Genomic DNA, 25,482 nt, shown 5'->3' with positions numbered 1-25,482 from the left:
CAATAACAAAATAGGAAAATAGTTGCATATATGTGAACCATTGAATTCCATTATAGAAATTTAAACAAATCAAGTAAATAAGTAAGTAAGTAAATCGTATAATTCTGTATTGTTCTTAAAACACACAAAAAATGTGCTAATAGCTGTCCAAACCTCAAATGACATTCATTACCTGTGAAATAACCTAAAAATATGTCGAAGGTCATTCCCCATAAGGACGCTGAACAACTATTGTAAAAGAAATAAAATAAATAAATACAATAAATCACTTGACACCACCATACTGCACAGCACACAGCCATGTACGAAGAAGGTGCCATTTCTTATAGCACAAATAACGTAGGGTAGTACAAATATTTGCATGCTGGACGAAGAGCATTTAAATATAACCAGCCCTTCTGGTTACAGCCTACTGGTTACAGTTTTCACTTACTGAGATTGCATATGTCCTTATACTGTACTGTATACTGCACACATTGAAACACTGCACACACCTGCCTTTCAGCATGAATAACTGAGACAGCATCTTTTAGCACTGAACAACAACACCTGACATTTCCACAACTGATACAGACACGAACAGATCTGCCCTTTACTCGGGGTAAAGATCTCCTGAGCCTCTTGGGTTTGTTGCAGGATGGAGTGGTAGCTGCCATTTAGGGAGATCGATGTGATTTGCTTGTGTCAAATCATGCACCACACACAAAAACATATTACAGAGATGCAGTAAGAGGAACTGGAGTGTACAGTAGATGTGCATCCACCCGCTTCACCTGGAAAAAGTACTGGCTCAAACCAGAGGACTGTTAATGTCAACACCAAGATTTGTGTTGGTCAGTAACTTAAATTCTGAAATATGTCTTCAATATCATCAAGGGCCTTGAACCCGGTTTAAAAGGTTAAATCGGTCCTTTTTGATTTAATGAAGTCCTTGCCTATCAGTTGAACAGACAGGAAATGTTAATCAATATTGAATGGACCTTCGACAGCAGGATTCATCGAAGAACTGCAGATGGTATCTATTTTCGTATATGCTGCTTCAGCAAGCTGCAGTCACAGTCCCGCTGTATTGCATTGCTGCCTTCACAAATATTGTCATGTAATGCTTAAAAAAAAAAAAAAAAAAAAAATCTGTAATGACCTAATTGACTGCTTCTGTTTTTATTGCTTCCTATTGCATTAGAGCAGAAAAGAGCTCAAGTCTTTCCTTAAAGCAATCATAGTGTGACCTAGAGTCTTCACCCTACAGTATAGGTATAAAGTGCATGGTTCATTTTTGTTGGATTTTAATATCCTTCAGGGAAGACCAGATGAAAGAGTGTAACTGTGATGTGTTCATATTGTTTCACTCAGCAGCATTCCTCTTTTCCTGTGTACGGACTGGACATGCTATAATGCCAGAGTCGGAAAATCCGGTAAGAATGAGTGCTGCCCAAGACATAAGTCTATTTGTCTGATATCCTGAACACAGAACTGATGCCTCATTTCCATGGACAGGTACAGCATAATGTAATGTCTTTGACTGCAGTGTCACATGGTGTGGGACATGGTAGTTTTCAGCAAAAATAAAATGTTTTTAAAAAAAATTGACAGGGATCAAGGGTGGTACAGTAGGTCAAGTCTGAAAAACTAAACCTATTAGACTTCCTGACACATGGGCAGATTGACGAAGGTAAAAATGTTGTACTCAATCAAGATGGAGAAGCACACAAAGATGGCGTACAGCAGCAGCACATACACACCCAGCTTTAAGTCTAACTTCCATCTATTGACATGGATCCCCAGGACCTGTGCAAGACAAAAAAAAAATACGTACACATACATGAAGTTGTCTGTTTATAAAATCAAACCATAAGGTCACTCATTAAAAGATGATAATGATAGATATAGCAGCTAAACTTCTTTTATGCTGTAGATGTTTTGTGACTCATCCACGGGATACGTTACTCTTTCATAAGCTTTGCTATTTTAGTCTTGAATAAATGGCAAATCATTCTCAAGATTGTATGAAGATGTAAAAAAAAAAAAAAAGCTGTGGAGATTGGGCCATGATGATTTAGCAGTCCACTGATATGAAAAGGTAATGCAGTGCATCATTTGCAACTTATCAAATGACTAAAATGTCCTGTGTTTTGTTAAGTAGTTTAGTCTGCTGCAGCTTGTGGTGTTTATAATGGGGAAGCCCAACTTGGTCATTAAAACAATTACTACATTTGTTGTTATTTGTATGAATACCACTCTCCTTTCTTTTCCAAGAAAATTACCCTTTTTTACACCAACAGTGAATCAGAGATTCCAGAGATTTTATCAGTTTCCTCTCAATGGCCAGTAGGGGCACAAGAGGAACACAGTATTGGGCTTAATGATTTGCGTTTTAATTTGTGTCCTTGAATGTCGTGATCAGCGTATATAACTTGGAGTTCAAGTTCCCTCCATGAATCAAATAAATGGCCATATTTGTTCATACATGTTTAACATGTAAACAACTCAAAATTCAACTCCTTTGTCCTTATGAAACTTTTGGCAGCAATACAGTATATGTCTTGTTATGTTATCGTTTCATCCTCTAAAATCCTTTTAAATGTCTGCAGGAGGTCATTGTAGTTGTTCGCCACAGTGCTTACTACCCACAATGTGAATTTCCATCAAGTGGGAGCATTTCTTGGCAACCGTGCGCATCCTGCAAACTCATGAAAGACCATCCTCTTGGTTGATCTGCCAAAAAATGTGGCGAGGTAAGCTTTTAGCTCCGTGGGATATCACTTGATTTAATCTGTGTGCATGCCGTTGCACAAACACTGCATTTAGAGCAATTCCTTTAACATTTGCCATGGCAGCAGCCCCATCATATGTCTGAGCCACAAGTAATTGTACACCTGCATGAATTCATATAAAAAAAATTAAAGACAGACTGGGCATCTCATTCTCATAATTCATCAAAAAAAAATCACTCTCAAAACTGGCCTACACCTAGCTACTGTACACACTACTGTATCACAGACAGCTGTAAATGGCATGAGATGTCAATTGTCTCAGTGACTTGAAAAAGGAAGTGGTTTTTCCTCTACCATTTACCATAACTTAAGAACTCTTTTTTACAGAATTTGTAAGGGTTTATCTATTACAAATTCCACAACAAAGCAGAAGTCTGTCCCACACCATCAATTGTCAGCACAGCAGCAAGGACTGAAAATGAACTTCAATGCATTCATTATGATGTATTCTCATGCCCAGTATCACAATGTTTTTCCAAGTCTTTGAGCAAACATCACATATGCATCCAGGTGTCCGGGCCAAGCCCACTGTCTACTGACTCCCAGAGAAGCTGAGCTTCCGGGAGCAATGTGATAAATGCAGATTATCCAATTAATGTCTGGCTTTTCTTTACTTAAATCTAAGCATGTCCTAAAGTCCCATTAAATCCCACAGATTGTGGGCTTTGAATGAGCTCGTTTTCATAGGCTATTATAAAAAAAAAAATAGATTTGATAACGTTGATCAGTGAGAAATTACTGCTAATGATTAAACCGTGAGCTTGAGTAGTTGCCTCTAGTCTGCTACATTTTTCTAATAAGAGTTTTCATAGTTTTAAAAGACTAAATTAATATCTGTGTTAAGTTTCCGGCAAGTTTGTTTGGTTTATCGAGGGGGTTGTAGGTTCTCATAAAATAGTTAATATGAATGATGGACCAGCATACTGTATCATATGTGTCTCACATTGACTTACAGTCAAACCAACAGAGCCCAGGAGCAGCACCACAGAATATACCAATCCTCTGCTGTTGATTTTCACCTGAGACAAGAGTAGAGAAATTGAATGAACCAACACAGTTTTTTTTTTTTACATTTATAATGTCAGCAGTGCTGTGGATTTCTGGGTTGTTCAGTGTGAATGCGTGTGAGTGTGAGTGTATTTGTCCAGGAGAGAGAGAGAGAGTGACAGATACCACAGATCCATAGTTGACAGCCATTGTCTGCAGGGCCCAGGGAACACCGAGCCCAACCAGAATATCAAAGACATTGCTACCAATTGTGTTGGAGACAGCCATATCTCCCAGACCTGTCAACAAACACACATAATACATCATAAAAAAAACAAATCTGGAAATCTGGAAAGAGAAAATAGAACTTCTAAAACATTGTCAGTTCCTAAATTGTGTATGAATGCAGAAAAATAATACCTTGTCTAGCAACTATAAGACTAGCTATGCAGTCTGGGACACTAGTGCCGGCTGCAAGGAAAGTGATGCCCATTATAACATCAGGTATTCCCAGTGTGTATCCGATAATCGTCACCTGCACATAATTATAAACAAGCCGTATTAATCACAAATATCACAATACAATAAAATGTCAAAAAAAAAACAATGTTCCTTGCTTAAGAGATACCTAAATAGTGATGGTTAAACTCAAACGCACTCACCATCCACACCATGAAGTATGAGAAGACAGCAATCCACAGAGTAGAGAGAATAAAGGAGACCATAAAGAAGTTCTCCCAGCGTGGCTTCCCACAGTTCGGCACGGTGAAGTACAGCAACACCAGGATAGGCCATGAAACGATGAACTTCACTCTGTTCATAGCGTCCCCTGCAGGTACAAGCAGATACAGCATCTCAGTTACTGTGGTGCTATGGGGGTTGGTTCACTAGAAATTCACTGGAGAGAGTTGCTTGGACAGAAAACCTGTTACTCATACAGTTTTTACACGTGCCCTGTGGATTGTCCAACAGCTTCTTATGAGCTAATGATTGCCTGGCTCGTAAGAAAACACATGCAATGGCCGTTTTAAACGTGACTGACACCAGATAAAAATATCAATGAATGTTAAGCTGATAATCTTACGTACAACAATAAGTACTGGATAACACTAATCATGTGACTACTTCTTATCTGCCATTATTCTTACTGATACAGCTTTATTTATCATCAGATTTTTATATGTGCAGAGAAAACCCCATTACTAGACATGGTTAGGAAATAGTTTATATATATATACTGTATATATACAGTACACACACACAGTATGTCTATCTCCCAAGCAGTCCCATGTACTTTGATTTTTGCTTCAAAAAATCCACATTGGATAGGTTTGTTTACTTGTTGGAAGTTCGTGACAGTATACATGGCTACGCAGTGGTGTGGATAGCCAGTATAGCAGCAACCTTTGACAGTCTAAAGTTTGTTGCCAGATACGTGTGCAATAAGTGTTCTGTAGAGCTTCTATCTCTCTCTATGTAAAATATGCCAAATATGCCAAATCAATGAGATCACTCATGAGATGATCAAAAATTAACTGCTTGTCAATCTTAACAGTTTTAGTTTCTAGGAATTTGGCTATATGACATCTTACCACATACCATTTAAATAAGAAATAATATGTACATATTGTGTGCGTGCGTGCGTGCGTGCGTGCGTGAGAGTGAGAGCAGGGTAGACTCTCTAACCAGGTATGGTGAAGGGCGAGGACAGCTCATTATCCTCCTCCTCTGATAGTTTGTCCTCTGAAACAATGCCATTCTCCATCGTTTCTGCTTTGCCATCTGATACTAGTGTCCCCTCAATTCCATTAGAGGACTGCATTAGTCGCTGTTGCTAAAAGAAAAAAAAAAAACTCCACAATTAGATTTACACCAGAAGTTTATTCTTGATCATTCTTTGGTTTTCAATAATGGGGTTTATATTCTTAATAAAGTAGCTGAATCAGTTTAACATTCCAACTATTGCAATATATATGGAAGACTATATGGCCAAAGATTTGTGGACAACTTTGTGAACATCCCATTCCTAATTGTGTGCATTCAGTTACAGGGGCATTAGTGTCAGGTGATTATGCCTGGAGCTCAGTCAACATGCCTGTTCATCCCAGAGGTGTTCACTGGGGTTGAGGTCAGGGTTGTGTGCAGGCCTCTCAAGTTTTTACACCCTAACTTTGGCAATCCGTGTCTTTATGGAGAGCACAACTGTTCTACCTTTAAGGAGTTTTAGGGACGTTTTAGGGAAGTTTAGGGAAGACTATGTATTAGGGAAACAATTTAGGGAAAGCCCATGTACAGTATAAGCAGGTGTCTAAAAACATTTGACTATATAGTGTTTAGTGACCATATAGTTAGTTTTAGTATTTAGTATTTTTATTATTAAGTCCTGCACCATTATTCCCTGATTACATGCTGTTACTCTGTGAACCTCAGTGAATTTAACTGATCAGCCTCTCGCATGTACAAGGTACTGTATTTTTATTAGTGAAATCCTGGAAAATATTAAAAGAGCTCAGGTCGTTGGACTGAGGAAGCCTTAGCAGGTGATTTCCAAATCCCAGTGGGTAGAAAAATGACGCTTACTGCAATCTACTTCTGCTGTTTCTGCGTCACCCTTAAATTCCATTCTTTTACTGCCATTCAGTGGAAAAATCACAGCAACCAGTTAAATCCCTTTTTAGCTCATGCTTAGGACTCCTGCTGGCAAAGTCTGGCAACTCCACTTCTTAACACTGACGTGCCCATTAGTGAATTGAAACCTGCACCTCATTAATGATAAGTCGGCTCGCCATGCGCAGACGGGTTTTAGGCCCAAAATGGTTGGTGATCATGACTCTGAGGCCAGCGTCCGGGAAGCGGTAGTTTGGAGGACTGGAGTTCATCATCTCATCCACCATCACAACTGAGCCGCGTGCGTACATCTTACAGGGCTTTACTATAAATAGGGAGAAATAAAAATATGCATCAAATCTGTAAATAGATTTAGCTCTATTTTAAAGAATTGTGGAAAAAAAGAAAATCACAATGATTTTTTAAAATTCTATACTGTATGCTATTTTTATGGAAGTACTCATCATAGTTAACATTCAGACATTTTGACGAAAATATTATAAGAACAGGAAAATGCTTGCTCCTGTTGGATCATAGTCACAACTCTAGCTCTATTTCCATATAAAAATATGGTCATTAAGTTCTTTGTGCTATACTACACTACACTTTTAATAATGAAGAATGTGAAGGTTGGTGTTTTATCTAAATCCCAGGTCTCAGTGTCCTGTCTTGACTGGCTCATCTGAAACACTTATCATAAGTTCAAAGAAGTGATGTAATTTGGTCGGCAAATATGAAATCTTAATCTCATCATTTAAATTCAGAGCACAGCAGGAACAGGTACAAATATATACACCACACTTAAAAACAAATACAGAAATAGAGAGTGAAAGCCTGAAGAATATGATTTGATCAACTGATCAGAAAGGGGAGGGTTTAAATCCCAGCATCTAGCTGCCAATTTTGGGTCCTTAACTGCTCAGCTCAGTTCTGACCTGTCGATGTATGGTCTTCATAAGAGCTGTGATAGTGTACTGTGGTATCTGGCACTAACACATTAACAGCAGATCCTTTAAGGGGTGGGACCTGCATGGATCAGACTTGTTTGTCCTGTACATGCCACAGATGCTCAAATGAGAACAATTAAAATCTAGGGAATTGGAGCTTAAGTCAACGCCTTAAATTCTTTGTGATTTTTCTCAAACCCTTCTTGCCGAAAGAGGCAAATGTCATTAGAGAATAATGTTGCCATGACGTGGTGTACTTGGTCTGAAACAATCTCGATGAATATAGGTGGTACTGGTCAAAGTAACATCCATATGGATGCCAGGGCACATTGTTTCCAAGCAGAAAATTATGCAGAACATCATGATGCCTCTGGAGGTTTGCCTTTTTCCCATAATGCAGCCCGGTGCCTTCGCTTCCCAAAGTAAGTCATGCCATTATGATTTTTTAGACCAGGCCACCTTTTCTCCACTGCTCCCTGGTCCACTTCTGTTGCTCACAAGCCCATTGTGGGTGCATGTACTTTCAGTGATGGGCACTCTGACATTAGCTGCTTGTAGCTTTTGCTCCTGTGAACATCAGGGAATCTTGGGAGACCATGAGCCTCTCACCGGTCCTTCCTTGGACAATTTTGATAGGTAGTAACCACTACTTGACAGTAACGCACAACAACAATTGCTGTTTGGGACACATTTTAACCCTGTCATCTAGATATCACCAATTAACCTTTGGCAAAGTCAAATCCTTACATCTGCCCATTGTTTCCTGCTTCCAACACATCAACTTTAAGAACTGACTTTTCACTTACTGCCTAATATATCCAAGCCTTTGCAGGTGCCACTGTAATTAGATAATCAATGTTATTCATTTCACCTCCCAGTGGTTTTAATGTTATGGCAGATCATTGTATGTAACACACAACTACAATATTATAGCATTTGTGGTCAGGAAGTCCAAGAGCATCTAACTACTAATACTTACTGTATTGGTTGGAAAGATCGAATTTATTTTCCCCCTTTTGCATAGGAACCCACTAGCTAACTGTTAGCTTATATAGCGGGAAGATGGCAGCTAGCATATCCTTTCAGCTTCATTATGCATTTGCATGAGCAGCAACTTGCAGTGCAGTTCATAAAGATTAAAGGTGCACTTGTATCAGAGCACAAAATGGGCAAAACTTTACTTGGGATAAAATGGGATGGAATAATAAAAAAATTACATTAATTAATTATTTATTATAATATATTACATGATCTATAATATATAATAATTAATTAATTAAGTCCCATCATCACCTCCTCAACGCACATCATCACTGCTAAAGACACTGTGACACACAAGTGGCCCGTTTTGTGTAACGACATACCCAGTGACATATTGACAAATGCATTACAGTACTTTACCTATTACCTGGGCAGACACACTCTTTTATGCACACTAATATTCACATACTTTATGCACACACTACATAGCAAATAATGCACATACAGTACACAACCACACACAAGCCCAATACAATACACACTTTAGAGCACACATGGGGTTAAAGAACACATTACATTGTGAAATGAGATAGGAAACAATCACTCTCACCCTCTCACACACACACGACACTGGAGGTAGAAGGAGAAGGTAGGAGTATTTAGTAAGGCTAAGCAGACAGGCTTCAGAAGAAATGTTAGAGGGTCTGAAACACAGAGCACACAGGATCTACCCAGAAGGCAAGCGGTTTCTTCCTCTCTACCTTACCGGTTCTTAGCATCTACTAAGCGGAAAAGCTCCAAACAGACAGAGAAGAGGGAAGAACATGTGGCTAGTCTCGGCTGTAATCAGTGTGAGAGTTGATTGGTTTTAACAGAGGAAGAGCAGAAGAGGCAAGCTGAGCTCTTGCAGAGGGAAGAAGCCTGTCTAGTTACCCTTACCTGAGCTGAGCAATGGCCATGAGGGATCATCCCAATACTGCTCATAATATGCATTACCGTCCTCCAGCTCGCTGCTTACTGCATTACCATTGGAAACACCCTTATCTTCTTTCCCCGAAAAGAAGTTATGTAAGGTGGTGTTAAACCTGAGACAAAGAGAAATGTCCAGCTGAGACTTGCTATTTATATTAAGTCATTAAGATCATTTTCTCTTGTTCTCTCATCTAACAATTTATTGTAACATTATTCATTGTTGCCATGATACAGTATGTTCACAAGCGTTCAGTTATATTATTATGAATTAAGGTCTTTCTTACCTTGTTTCTTAACATAACATTTACCCAAGCAGCTACATAAACTCATGAAACACTTTATTTGGAACATCATACTAATACAAGCTGGAGCTCCATTTGGTCTCAGTTCTTTATGGTATGGATGTACACAATGCTGAAGACATTCCTTTGAGATTCTGGATCATGTTGACATGATTGTATCACGTACCGTAATTCCTGCAGAATTTTGAATCTCCCACTCAAACACATCTCAAAGGGTTTCTCATCCGGTGACTCTGAACGCCACTGAAGAACATCAAACTTACTATTTTAAATAGTAATTGTGGCCATGAAGGGAGGCACATGGCCAATGTATACAATACTCAACTTAATACTCAAATAGGTTGTGGCATGTAAATGCTTATTGGTATTAATGTGCCAAAAATGTGCCCAGAAAACATTTCTGACATCATTACACAACCTCTACCAGCCAGGATTGGCACAAGACTGAAGAGTCCATGGTTTCATGCACTTGCTGCCAAAATCTGACCGTAATCATTTGTACCATCTGTGTGCCGCAGTAGAAGTGGACATTCATCAGACCAGGGTTAATTTTTTCCAGTCTTCAGCTGTCTAGTTTTAGTGAGCCTGTGCCCACTGCAGTCTGACCTTTCTGTTTCTCGGCTGACAGAAGAGGACCTTGACGTTGTCTTCTGCTGTTGTAACCCATCCGCCTCAATGTTTGATGTGCAGTGCATTCTGAAATGCATATCAGCTTTTCTGTCAGCTTGAACCAGTCTTTCCATTTTCCACTGATGTCTCTCATCTATAAGGCTTTTCAGTCCATAAAACTGCTCCTCATTGGATGTTGTTTCTGCAATCCGAGTAAACTCTAGAGACCATTATGTTAGAAAATCCCAGGAGATCAGAACGTTTGGAAATACCCAAACCAGCCTAGCCAGCCCCAGCAATCATGAAACAGACAAAATCATTCAAAAAATGCTTTTCTTTCCCATTCTGATTGTTGACGTTAAAGGTTCCCAAGGTTGCTTGGTTCGAATCTGCATGAGTTTATGTATATTTACTGCTAATTAAATATATAAATGAGTAAGCAGGTGTGCATGTGTGCCTAATAAAGTGTTAGTATCTGAAGTCAGTTCAGCTGGTTTAACATTGTGCAAACTGCATAACTCAATCAGGAAGAGACCATGATTAGGATAAATAGTAATATTAAGATATATGTGGCGCTTGAATGTAAACTGAGATTATGATTTGAAGCAGATCATTCAAGCTGGTTAGTCTTCTTATAACAAATGTACCCACAATTAGAAGCATGTGTGGGATATAACTGTTTTTGCAAAAATATGGGATTTTTGTAAGTGCCCATTTTCACCATAGAAAATTGGGTACAGTATTTTGTCATATTCTCATTATTAATCATTTTCTTGAACATCTTATGATCAGTATTTTTACATAATATGTTTAGGATATCTTACTATGCAGCAACGATACAATAAATACATGGGTTAACTGTCTGTAAAACCTCAATAACAGAGATTCACTGAACTCACTTCATAATGATTATGTAGCCAACATACATGACCACGAGCACCAGACTCTCCCACCTGTAGGCAGAGAGAAGTGGACAGTAAGCGCATCTGAAAACGAGCCACAAACACTTTTATAATTTTATAGTATTTAGACACTTACCACATTATCTGCCCATCATAGATAAACTATAAAAGGAGACACACTAAAGTGAACAATCATTAAATAAGTTCTTTTCTTTTTCCTCAGAACATTAAAGTTATGTGGTTATTTGTAAAGCTGTTCCTGAGAAATATGCTGAAGTATTATACAGAGGACAAACTGGAAAAACAACATAGCTCCATCTGTTTGCTCATGATATTACATGTCCAGCCTAAATTATTATTATTTTATTACATTTTTTTGTAAATATAAAATGTTATATAATATAAAAAAGCATTGAATTTACAGCTGACTTGAAGTGATTTAGGGTTCACAATACATCAAAAACACAATAAACACTATTTATTGTAAAATTATACTTACTACTATAAGTGCAACAACCGACAGCGTGTAGTAAAGGGAATCCCGAAAGACAGAAAACTTGGTAAGATAGACAACCTTCAGAAGAAAAAAAAAAGCCCTGTTACATTTAACATTGCAGTGGATTTATTCTTAATTCCTATATGTTTATATATAATTTTATTTTAATATCTGCCACATATATTGATTCGTATAAAAAAAAAAGTAAAAGCAATTGTACTGTTGGGCAATGGTCAAGAAAATCATTCTGAATTATTCATTCAGTTGGAACTAAGGTGCAGTTAAAAATGTCAGAAAATTCAACACACACCTGTCCAGCAAAGATTCCACACACACCAATGATGCAGAGAATGTTGAAGACAGCTGAGCCCACGATTGTGCCCACACCCACATCTCCATGCGTGATGAAAACACCTGCAGAAAACAAAGGAATATACATGGATACTGTATGTGTGTGTGCATGTGCATGTGTGTGCGTGTGTGTATGTGTGTGTTTGTGTCTCACCAATGACAGAGGCAAAAAGCTCCGGAGCTGAGCTTCCAGCAGCCATAAATGTCGCACCAGCTACGTCCTCACTCAGGTGCAGTTTCTGACAGATGACAGGAGATGCATACAAATGATCACAGTACAAATAATAGCCAAAAGCCTGAGAGTGTGTGATCATCGGAGCAGGGATGAGGAGATGAAGGGAGTTTGATGGACTCTAACTCGAGACTGGATTCAGAGCTTAAGTAATTTAGATTAAAAGCTTTTATAAGCCCACTTACTTCACAGATCTTCTCTAGAGACGTGACAAAGTAGTCATCACACACAATAGCTAGAGCCAGGAACATGTAGACCGCCTAATGGAAACCAGCAAACAAAAACAACAATTAGAAAAAATTAATACAAGTGTCATTTTTTACTAGGTCTTAAACAAATTAAGACAGGTCTTAAAAAAAGAGTGTCTGTTAATGCGCCCGTTTCATTCCTCTTCCAAATGTGGCATTTGAGGGTCTATACAAATTAGTTACTGCCTGAGGCACACCCCACCAAAAAACAGCAGAGCTGAGCAACAAGAGCTGAGCTGTGGGAGGGAATTTCCCTTATGTGAGGTCACATTAGGGGCTTGTTTAAGGCCTGGCCAGTGCAAAAATAGAAAAAGTACAGTTTTTGTTTGTACATGCACATTGGTACCCATCTGAACGTCCCATCTTAAGACTAACTTTATTTCTCTATATAAAATCCCCCCCTTATGCACGCATCCCAGCTTTTCACTAATCCTTGGATAACATCAAGGTAGAACGTTTTTTATTAGTATGTCAGAGTCATAAATGGACTGCCTTCTTTACCTCTGAAACAGGAACTCCTTTAATGTCTCAAACATGTAGAAATGGCTTGGAGTGAGGTCAGAACTGAACGGATGTGGCAATAACTCCAAACTCACTGAATGTTTATGGTATGAATGCAGTGAGGTCCGAGTCACCTTGGTCATTATACCGGCTTCTTTAAAATGTTTACACCATTCAAATGTGCCATTTTATGGTAGCTAAGAGTTTCATTACCTCGCACTTGTATAATGTATAATGGATAGATATAAAAGTTTCTGATATTATACCACTAGTAAATATGTAAAAGTATCTTCAATAGTACCATTGAAATACCATTTCTATTTTATATTATTTAAGCACAACTTTGCCTATTATGAATGTAATGTACATAAGACACTTCTGTTTTTATTTATTAAGAGCTTTGGAGACACAACCACTCGCATGGAACACTGAATAGCTGACACTTTACAACCATCATAAAGTTGTCAGAGTTTGCTCCATGTGCTCCAGATGCCATGATTATTTGGGGAGAGTGGCCAAGCTTTGACAGCACAATCATAGACATTGAGTTTACCTACAGCAAATATATGTAGCAGGACAGCTCCTTGCATTCGCTCTCGGTTTGTGAACAGATCCCCAGGAAACTCATGGATGGCTGAAATTGGAGTAGAGAAATTGTTGAACTACAGGCACAATAAATCCCACACCTGGCATCCTTTTACGGAGATAATAAAACGTGAATTGATCAAATGAATAATAAAACCACTGAGATAGGACTGATATTTTGATCCCACAAATATAAAGACAATTAAGAGTTAATTTTAATTAAAAAATATTTATCAAGAATAATATTTTTTTTTTTTGGTTGTTACAAAACTTCCAAAATAAAAATGTTTATATTCCATGACTGATGTTTTCTAAAGACGTCTTTGTAGTGACTAACTGCACTGATGTCTAACATGACCGATGTGCTCAAATGTCTAACACCACAACACTAACACCACCACCAGGTGACTTGAATAACACTAATTCCCATTATGTACAATCAAACTGGTGACCGGATGCTGGGCACGGATGTTCATGGGGACTAAAGACCAGTATATCTGGTCCAGTTGTACAGAAAAGCCAATGCACAACAAAATGGAAATTTGGTGCAAGAGGCTCAGCAAGCAAAGAGCACACGCCAACCCAGCCTCCAAACTCTCCAGATCACAACTCGATTCGACACCCATTAGATGAACCGGACACTGAATCCACGATCCACAGAAGTTCCACACCGCAGCATGCAAAATGATCCAAAACTTTCCTGTTGCCAGACATCACAAAACACCCCCAGAGACCCTGTAGAGCTACACCCTGAGGGGCCAGAGCCACCCCGGTGGCACAAGGGGAAATCCAAAACCTAGGTCATTTAGTGTTTTTTTAAGTTTTAATGTTACAGCTGATGGATGCGTAATTAATTATTACTTAAGAATTATAAATACCCCTTATAAAAATTGTTCTAAATTTAAATATATAAAAAACTCACAAGTGCACGGAGCGATCATTTGGGCTTAAACAAATGGGTAAGCATGATGTTTTTGCTATCAACTAGGTTTGTTGGAAAAGAAATGGTTTTCCCTTATTGACACAAATTTTGTAATCATGTATATTTAAAAACAAAAGTAGCACCCTAACTTTCATTATTGGCCTGTCTCCCCTGGTAAAGACAATGCCACTCACTTACAGTATGTATAACATGTGCCATGTCGAGTCATGTGTAGTCCAAGTCTAATCAAGTGGATAACTCCCTGAAGTCTCAGGTCTGCAAATGTAACCCAAGCTTTTCCTGTTTGTGCTCTGTCACACTTGCAAATATTTTCAGTTCCTTCTTATTTTGTTATTTTTTCTTTCGGTGAACAGTACTGTAGGTCTTTTAATAAGCAAACTTAGGGTGAGGTTAAATAATTCAGACTGTCAGTTCATAATCCTGAGCATTAAACGTAAAGTACGTTTTGATGTATGTCTTTGGATTTTATCAGTCAAGAAACCAGTCTATAAAAACATGTTACTGAACTGCTGTGAGTCAATATTCATATATCATATGCTATCTCGGACACAACAAATACTGTATCATCACACCTGAGCTTCAAGTATGAGCTAGTAAGCAATCAGGGGAAAGAAAGAGAAAGCAATATGAACGTTTGTATTTGTAATGCCAAAAAAGCACCCTTTCAATCTTAAGAGAGAGAGAGAGCAAGAAAGAGAGAGAGAAAGAGAGAAATGTCTCTTATAATCAATAAAACTGGAGGGAGAGATGACACTAGATAGTTTCTTAGCTCTCTCGGGCAATCATGCACGAAGACACAGCTGGCTAAGAACCACCTGAGCATACGTATATCTGAGAAATTACTTTTGGTCCCCTGAAGTGAGGAAAAAATAGTAACAAAAAATTGCATTGTTTACCCTATGGGCAGGAAATGAAGTAGATATCATGCACTTCAATATCTGGACTATTAGAGGTTTATATGTTGGCTTTTTAATACAATAGACTGAAGAAAAGAGCGACTACAGTACCATTCTTTCAATATCCAACTAACTAGAAACTGGTGTCTTCTTTGAATTTTAAAAACGGTCAGCCAAATTCTCTAAAAACAACGCATGAGCATGAAGAGAACACGCAAGACAGCACAGAAGTGTTTCAAGACAATACCGTCTGTTAGCTAGTGTCAAATATTAAGTGATAAAAAGAGATAATATAACACACTAAAACACCACAAGTCCACATACATCTGAAACTCCTGGGCCAAAACACAAACTGAGTGATGCAGAAATAATCTCGTCCCAGGAGGATGCTTTTTAGGAGTAACTCCAGCCTGAGGTTGTCCCTGTTGGCCACTGACAGACTGAACTGAAATGAACCGAATTTGGACACCTCCGCTGTCCATCTGTCACCCATGGCTCTGGTCCTTTTGAGGTCCCATGTGACATGGGCATCATCTTATTCTGACAAAGACACCACTGGCCAAAATAGCTCCGCAGTCCACAACCAACATGCAACGCTTGGACGTCAAATTTCCTGTTGCCTACTGTACAGTATGTCTACAACTACAAAAAATGCTATACATACTGCCATATCCTGAAGTCAGTTCATTATGACCTGTGTGCTGTGGTTCTGCTCAGAGACAACATTATTTATATAGTTATGTCAATTCCAGATGACCTTTTATATACTTGTGAAATTAAAATAGAACTGGTGATAATTTTAGGATGTTTCCTCAGTGTTTTTATCCATCTATTCCTGACAGCCATGAGCAACAGGGAGACGTACAACAGAATATCGATCACATGCTCTGATCGGATTTCTCTATTCACGGACAGCCCCCACCCTATCATACTGAGGGAGGAGGAGAGGATATGGCTTGGAGGACAACCTCAAGGTCATATCTGGCAAAGAGGATTTCATATAGCCAGATGTATTTTGCATGTGCCAAATGAAAGCGTTATTCACTGCTGTTAAAAACACTGTTCTACCTTCAACACCTTGACAGTGAGTGCTAAAAATGATAGGCAAAAACTATACCACAGGACTACTTTAAAATTAGAAGCAAGTAAAGAAATGAACTTTTAAGCGGTATGAAATGTCTTCTTTCTCTTCCCTGATTAACTAAAAGATCATTCTTTAAAAATTCAATTATAAAATCAGTTAGAGTAAGTTTAAATATAAAGAACACATTACACTCCTTTAACAAAATGGAGCCAGCCCCAGTGGACATTCGGAGTTGCCCCTTGGGGCAAGAGAACATTACAACAGCAAAGCATGCTACACAGTATAAATTACTAGAGTGGTGGATCTAACACTGCACGAATCCTAATATCATGGGGTCATCATTACTTGCTGCAAACCTACTCTTAAGTCACTATATCTCCGTAAATCAGTATAACCTGACACTAGTAGAAATGTGTCTCTCTCCAAAACCAAAACCCAACAAACAACCCCTCTATTATAATAACTGCATAGTGTGAAAAATGCTGCTCTCTGGTGATGGTCCAAAACAACTATGGTCTGAACTGTAACCAGTCATTTTAGCAAAGCTCATCCTTCTATCCCTCTCTCCACGCTCTCAGCCTTGATTAAACCACAGAGACAGACAGTCCAACTGCACTTGACTCCCATCCCAATCGCAAACACCGGGTAGTTCTGCACCACATATCGGAGCACTTACAGCACCTAAAAGATGATGAGAGCTCTTAAGAAGTTATTGTCAGCAATTTCTGACTGCAAAATATCCTAAAGCACACCACAAGCCAATCCCCCATTGGCCTGTGTAATGTCTCCACTTCACAAAGCTCCAGGCTTTTTTTTACTTTCTTTTTGATGAGTAGGTGAGAAACAGTCATTCAATACAGCCAGGGTCACTCTAGAGATGGAAAACATAAAACTAAAAATAGCTCCCAATACCTCCAATTATGCCATGAATGGAGCTGTTTCAAGTGTTTACTTTACCCCCATAACTGCAAATATTTCATAATCACAATCACTGAGCACACCAGCTCTTTAACAGTAGGGAATAACCCCGGGTGGGAGCCGGATTCAACAGGCAATGGTTTAATTTTCTTCAGACAGAAATGGTGCAGTTAAAAAAGGATTATGTTTATATAAATGGTGTACTAAAATCAATCTTACAGTTTAAATGCACATTTATTTACACAGTTAAACTGTGTTCTTAGCAGGGAAATATTTTGTTAAATTGAATTCAACCCAAATTTATTTGAAAGGTGGAAAGACATGAATATCACCCATTACTACATCAATTTAATTTCAATGCGGTGGTACAAAATACTAAACAAATCTGTTCTATTAGAGCTAAAGGAGAGAATAATGCATTATCATTTTACCTGGGTCAGAGCAGTTTTTTTCTGTAGTCTCATTGTCTAAGTCAGTGGCCATCAGTCTTCGACCCAGATGGTCTGTGGGTCCAGCAATGTGCTCCTTTAACACAATCCCATGACCTGACACACGCACGCACGCACACACGCACGCACACACACACACACACACACACACACACAGAATTAGGTTAAAACATAGATTCCAGATTCCCAAACCCCACCATATATCTTTAAACCCTAAGCATTAAGGACTTTATCCATTGCATGATCCTTGGTGACAGATGGGCTTGTTTGGGTAATTCCATAACCGCTGATCTCCTGGGATTTTCACACACAAAAGCCCCCTGAGTTACTCGAAATGGTGCAGTTTAAACACAAAACCTTATTGATGAAAGAAATCAACAGGATGCCCAGACTTTCTAACAGTAAGGTTAGAGTCCAGTAGTTCAGATAACCATTCTATACAAAAGCATCTCGGAATGCACAACATGTTGAACCTTGCGGCAGACACAAAACAACAGCAAAAGATCATGTTATGTTCCACTTCTGTCTGCCAACAGAACTGAAATCTGAGGTTGCAGCAGACGAAACTGCACAGTTGAAAATCTTGATTTCTGCTGAGGCACACAGATGGTAGGGTCAGAGTTTGGCACCAACAGCATGAATCCATGGACCCATTCTGCCTTGTGTCAACAGTGCAGGCTGGAAGAGTTGGTGTAATTGTACAGTATAAGGAATATTTTCTTGCCACATGTTGCTCGGTTAATGCCATTTAATCACTGCGTACATGCCTAAGCCCATGTGAGTGCTGTTGCTGACTATGTGCATCCCTTTATGACCAAAATCTCCTAATGGCTAATTCCAGCAAGACAATGAAAAGTCAGACAGGAGATTAGTAGATTAGCCTTACTCAGTATGAGTACAGTGTTCCTAATACGGGGTTTGTTGAGTGTATATTTAAAGCCATAGGACTTTTTTCTATTGTTAAACTTGCCACTAACAGAACACATTAAACACAAGATGAAATTATCTGTAGGCATATTTATAGACATCGATGTCTCTCAGCTCCAGAGCCCCAGGTTCATTCCTCAGCTCAGGTTACTGTTAGTGCAGAATGTCTATGGATGTTCTCCTTCATGTGCATTCATACAGCTTTGTGGGGGATCTCCAGTTTCCTCCTACCTTCCAAAAGTATGTTGTTTAGCTACACTAAATTGTGATTGCGTGCATAAATGTGCATGTACATGTAATGGTGTTACATTCAGGATGACTTCTGATTCGCATTGCACTCAGTGTTACTTGGATAGGCTTCAAAGTCACTACAACCCTGACTTGGATTAAGTGGTTACTGAAGATAAGTAAAGGAATGAGTGAATGAATTAATAAATTAATGAAAGAATTTATACATTAATAAAAGAGTTATTCAAATAAATAAATAATAAAGTAATTGATTAATTAATTTAATTAAAAGTACTGCATTTAAATATAAGTGGTTTATCAAAGCACCAGAAATGGCACTATCTTTTCTTATACTGTATGTTAAAAAGATAGGTCATGTGAATTTAATCCTTTATCCTAACAATCGAATATATCAACTTTGGTAGTATCACTATAACCATGTGCTTTTGGATCAACAAAGCTAACTTTATATTACCTAGCATCTAACCAGAGACACAGTAAGGTACCTGTCTAACAATGTGATCACAAAAAAAAAAATAATAATAATTTGTTCAATCATTTACTAATCCAAAATCCACTGAAAGATTTAGTTTCATTTACGAACATGAAGTGAAAAAAGTCTCATTTTATTAGAGATTAGGGATATTTAATTTCATAGTTGAAATGTTCAAAGAGGAAGAGCTGATACTGATGGTTTGAATAATGGAACTGGAATTTCCAAGTACTGTATAATAAGCTCTAAAAAGTACCTGACATTTGTTAAACACAATGAACCTGAAATGCACCATACTGTATTTAAGTTTTTTTTTTTTATATGACATTGTAATATAAGTGGAGTACAAAATATTTCATGCAATGAAATAGAATTATGCTATGGGGGGTATATTATAATCCAACCCGTAGTGTGGGTATAGTTATTTACTACAAAATATGTTTTTTACTTTACAGCAACTGAAATAATTGTAAAGTATGTACAGTTAAATGTTATTTATATTCAGCAACAATATTTAAGTTATATCCCGACCTATTTAAGTGATTGTTAAAATTTCATCTTCCCCTCCACATTTACTTCAATCAATGATAAAAAAAATTCTGAATTATGTCACAACATAACATTAATTACTTTATTTGTTTTTTATGCACTGTCCTTTTTTCAATCAGCATCAGAATAATTCATTCACCATACACATGTACTGTATATGTACTGTATGAACATAATTTCTCGGTTGTTTGATCACAGCACGTTACATTCAACACACACATAACAGACAAGACAACTCAATTACACAACCCAAAGGTATCCTAATATACAAATGTTGCACTTTATACAAAAAGGCTTACCCGTTAAGTGAAATGTTAAGCCCAGCTATAAATTAAGTTATAGCTTACTTTATAGAGTGAAGTAATTGTAATTTATATAAGAAGTAATAACAATAAAAATACACACTACTGTGCAAAAGTCTTATGTCACCTCTTATTTCTTTGTATTTTGTCAGACTTTCTTGTATTTTTTATGTAGGCTTGAGGAATTTTTTATTTTTATTTTTATTTTCAGTCCAGTCGCTGTACCGGACCAGTTTCAGAATTTATATTTATTTGTTTGATAAGCCACACAGCGACCTATGAATCATTCAAGTATTAAAAAACACCCAACTTAAGACATAAAACTGTGAGAGGTAAATGATGAGTGGTTGGAACAGACGAGAAGGAAAATGAGGTTGCTTGTGAGGTTGTTACGTAAATGGGTACAACCCATTTGTAAATTTTATTTTTAAGCACTTTGCAGCCTGTCACAGTAAAACATGCAGTGTGTTCCCATTTTTTTCCATTCACATAAATTTACATAATTTTATTTCATTTAAAAAGAATTAATGATGAGTGGCTCAAGACTTTTGCACTGTACTTTATACAAAATTCATCATTGATATACAGTATTTAACAAGTACTTTTACTACTACTACTAATAGGGATGATGATTATGATCATTATTATAATTATTAGTTTATTATAATTATATTATTATAAGCCTATTTCACAGACGTTTTAAAAGTGATTGTACATTTCACTTCTTATTTAACTTGCTGGAAAAAATCCTTCCATAGTAGGAGATCTGCTTACATGAATACTTTTTAAATTAGTACAGTAGAACCTTACTGGCAGGGCTCTTTGTGAGCATGTGCAGTTTTTTAGACTTTGACTCAGCTCGTCTGAAAATGTCAGCTGTCTCAGGAAATCGGAAAAAAAAGTCTGTACACATTTAAGTCTTTTCCACCTTAAGACAGAGAAACATCTACCCTCTTTATAATTCAGCTGGATTGAATATACTGTACTTCAGCATGAAATGACACCTTACTGACATGAGATCTTATGAGATCATTACATGACATAATTTTTGTTGTGTTTAACTAACTGTTAATGAAATAGCAAATAAATAAAAAATAAATAAATAAATAATCACCACCAATACTTAAAGTATAAAGACATGATTTCCTTTTTATTTGACAGGAACTGAAAATATAATTTTTTTCAGTTCAGTTTTCTGGTTATTTTTAAAGCAGTTCAGCAATGATGTACTGTAAAATAAAAAATCTGTTTAAACATAAATCGTACTTGGTGTGTGTAGCACCCTCAATGGGAATGTGGATGGGAGTAAATCCTAAAAGCCTGATTATTACACATTAGGTACATTTATTTCATTTTACTATCCTTATTTACTGCACCCTTTTGCTCCCTAAAGTCATTTTATTTTTTATGTTTTGTATAGTTGAATGGCAAACTATTTTGGGTCTACTTGTTCCCTAAAATGGAAAAGTCTGTCAAAATCAATATGTATTTATTTCTGACTGATTACTGAGTTTTACATTTTGTGAATGGTCTTTCCACAATGAAAATGCTCCCATCTATGTGAAATGATGTGTTACTGAATGGTTTAAGGAATATGAAAATGATATCATGTCATGTCAATAATTATGTGTTGTTTGTTACCTTTAAAGTGCAATTGCACCCCATCTGTTCCCCTGTACTGTCAGTGTATACAGGTACAGTACATATAGTTACATTATATATGCCTTCAATATGCTTTTGGCCAAAACATGGTATAAGAGTCTCATACAGTAGGTGAAAAAGTGAAACTTTCTGATAGGATCATATAACACAATTTTTTATAATATGCTCCAGATACATGTCTTGTTTTCTGTAAATATGCATACATATTTAAATTTTGATATAAGATAAACAAAAACATATTTGCTAAATACAATTTCATGCCATTTTATATAGTGTCTTTACCATCTTTAAATTTTAATTTTTCAATGTGTTAAATTGTCAATCAGATAAAACTTGGCCAATTAAGATTTGACATAAAAAATATAAACCTGAAAAATTTTATTATTTTAAAATGCAAAACTGTTAAGATATTACATCATGAATATGACAAGGTTAAGGAGACCACTTTTTTTTTGTTGCCTTTACCAAAAACTGAAAAAAATAAATAAATGAATTTGAGCAACAATTTTTACAGGTCATATACTTCTAGAAGCTTAAACCAATTTTAGTATCAATACTCATAAATAAATGCATTTAAAATTATTATTATTTAAAGCAAGACAGTATAATGCTGAAGATTTGCCATTTTGGGCCTCATATAAAATCACCTCTCCAAGTTAGCAACATGAATGTTTTAAGGAAAGCAAGATTGGTTACTTCAGAAATAGATTCGTTGACACACACATTTTCTGTGCTATATGTATAACATAAAAAAATAAAATCAGCACCAATACTGTGTTTTGGCCGTTTTGGAGGTTTATACAGTACATAAAATATTCATACATCATATTGTTTGTATGCGTGCCTCGATGAGCATTTATTTACTCTATCAGTTCTTACATTAAGAGAATCTAATATAAGGATCAGAGAACTTGCTCACAGCTCTTTCATTCTCAGCGTCCGGCTATCCAACTCCGTTTAGGTCAGTGAATAAAAAACACCCAGAAAAACAATGTGACCAATGCACGAACAGTATGCATGTGGGTAGACACGTTGACTGAGGATGTGTAGTGGGTCTAACAGGGGTTACAGCATATCTGTTGTGCACATACTGCGGCACCTTTCAGACAGCACGCGCGCGCAGGCAACACGCGACCTAATTTACACATCCGATCATTCTGAATTATGGAAGCAGATCTTTCTAAAAAAGTAGGGCTAAATAAATCATTGTTGATTCTATGCAAGCGGTACATAGCTTGTATCGTGATTTGCATCTAGTCCCACATCAGATGAGTGTCCCACACGGAAACAGTCGGTTCCACACCAGCGGCCACTAACATCACACTGTTCAAAACCGTAACATACATTTCTGTGTGTGAACATGCAGTTCGACCATAACAACCGAAATGTACGGATGCGTGTGAAATGTGGAGGTGAAAAAACACTCCCTGTCCCTTAGCGTGAGACCGGAGGCTGACGTCCATCCCCATCCCCGTGCACTCACCTGTTTTGGTAAGAAGCGCTGACATGCACCAGGCCGCCAGCAGCACTCCGCACACCACACACACTTGCGCCAGGAGCATCTCCCTCCGCTTGCGCGCTCTGAAATGCTCGTAAGTGATCATAGTCTTTCTGGATCCCGCACAACTCACAACGCTTTAGGTCTTCAAATGACATCCGCAGATGGCCGCGATCAGGGGGATGTCGGCTGATACGTGGTGTCACGCCGTGCAGGATCGGTGTGTGCGCCTCATTTCTCGTCCAGTCAACCCCTGGTGTGTGTGTATATGCGTTCGTGCGAGTGTGAGCGCGTGTGTGTACGTGCACGCGCGAGGGAGATCGTGCTGTCCCAGGAGCTGCAGCGTTATGGATAAACAGCCTGTGAGCCGCCGCGGTGATTAAACTAATAAATGTTCCGCGATTTGAATTAAACCCCCCTGATCGAGCGCTTCCTACTGTATATTTCTATAAATATGTTGTATAATTGTAAAAAAAAATTAATAAATCAGTAATGTCTACGAATGAACCCCGAAACCTTCGTATCAGTGCTGATACTACAGCAATCAGAGATAAACATGCAAACACACATCATGACAGAAGGCTTTTACACGGCTCGTTTTCTCTCTCTCTCTCTCTCTCTCTCGGATCCTCCACGTGACTGGCCGTTCCGATTGAACATGTGACTGGTGCGCGAGCTCGTCCTCCCTCCCTCCCAGGGCTTTAAAACGTCAGGCGCGCACAATGCCCTGCTCAGTGTTACGGCACAATTAGTGCACTATTTATGTTATTACTGTCTTAAAGCTTGTTCAAAAGGCAAGCATTTCCAGTGGGCACACAGACTAACCCTCAGGTCCTCTGTAAAGGTCTGTAAAACAGATACGCTCATTTCCATCTGCTTGTGCACAGAGCTTTATCAGTCATCTCCCAGAGCTAACAACCGTGATTGGATCACAGTCTGACCCCACAGACCTCAATCAGGAGAATGAATGATTAGAGTCAACGTTCTGCTCTACTCCAGATAATGTAGATGTATTTAAATAAAAGAAAAACAAACCACTCGAAAACCTAAATGTAAATAAAAATGTAAATTCAAACTAAATTGCCAGCATTCTTTACATCAAACCATTCAAGTTTAAACTCAGTTCTATTTAGTTGAGTATAATCTATATCATGTTGAATAGATAAACAAGTCTAAGTACAATGGCCTTCCCTGAGTATTTTTTTAACTAAAACCACTGTTGTCTACAATATAATCTATGAGACACAGCACAATGAAATATCTCACAAATATTTTTCAGCTGTAGTTGTAAATATGTTATATTATCTCTATCAAAGTATTTAAAAAAACAGGAATTATTTTTCTGACACTGTGTACAGAGAGAGTGAGATTTTTATTATTTATTAAATATTAATTATTAATAACATTTTATTAATGTTAAATAATGATTTAAGAATCATGAATATAAAACAATGACACAACACAGTATCACAGTATGGAGGTTTTTTTTAACATCAACCATCATCCAAAGAACATTCAATCTCGAATATTATATATATATATATATATATATATATATATATATATATATATATGTGTGTGTGTGTGTGTGTGTGTGTGTGTGTGTGTAAAAGAATATCACAATAGTTTTATTTATGTTTGTTTTTTCACTTCGATGTGTCAGGAAAAGGCTTCCCAATCCAGATATTCATGTTGTCAACCTTTACCTGATCAACTCATCGGCTGACTGAAAAGACGATGTGATTTGTCACACTAGAGAGTCGAGCTACCGTAAATGCTGGTTAAGGAGCGCACTTAGAATACACTACAGTTTGATTTGACAAAACAAAATGAATTAAAAAAAAAAGAATAAATAGTTGTTGCGAGGCTGTTCTTGAAATAACTTTAGCAAATTTTAAAGGTGCGCTAGTCCGGGAAAAAATTATGTAAATGTTATAAATTGAGTTGTATTTCTGTGAGTAATATTTGTATTTTACACTACTAATCTATATTAATATTAAGACTGGTTTACTCACACAGTTAAATTAGGTGCTACTAAC

The 25,482-nt window shown here is 37.5% G+C and overlaps 1 protein-coding gene across 4 annotated transcripts; it reads right to left on the bottom strand.

Moving 5' to 3' along the window:
* Positions 1-636: 636 nt before the first annotated feature.
* Positions 637-24,026, bottom strand: slc24a4a (solute carrier family 24 member 4a). Of its 4 annotated transcripts, none has more exons than XM_053509740.1 (17): positions 23,429-24,026; positions 17,767-17,880; positions 13,467-13,543; positions 12,346-12,420; positions 12,083-12,167; positions 11,888-11,991; positions 11,581-11,655; positions 11,218-11,243; positions 11,079-11,132; positions 9,236-9,381; positions 6,524-6,693; positions 5,448-5,595; positions 4,424-4,590; positions 4,182-4,296; positions 3,948-4,060; positions 3,728-3,793; positions 637-1,788 (listed from the first exon to the last, which is right to left on the bottom strand). In XM_053509740.1, exons 1-17 carry the CDS (start codon positions 23,547-23,549, stop codon positions 1,639-1,641), a joined length of 1,806 nt encoding a protein of 601 aa, XP_053365715.1. In that variant the 5' UTR covers positions 23,550-24,026; the 3' UTR covers positions 637-1,638. The 4 variants fall into 4 exon arrangements, with proteins under 4 accessions (XP_053365715.1, XP_053365717.1, XP_053365714.1 ...); XM_053509742.1 differs by having other exon boundaries at positions 9,293-9,381; XM_053509739.1 differs by having other exon boundaries at positions 3,728-4,060.
* Positions 24,027-25,482: the final 1,456 nt, after the last annotated feature.

The sequence above is a fragment of the Clarias gariepinus genome, chromosome 13, assembly GCF_024256425.1.
Source record: "Clarias gariepinus isolate MV-2021 ecotype Netherlands chromosome 13, CGAR_prim_01v2, whole genome shotgun sequence".
Taxonomy (NCBI): Eukaryota; Metazoa; Chordata; class Actinopteri; order Siluriformes; family Clariidae; genus Clarias; species Clarias gariepinus.
This window is presented reverse-complemented; position numbering and strand designations above follow the sequence as displayed.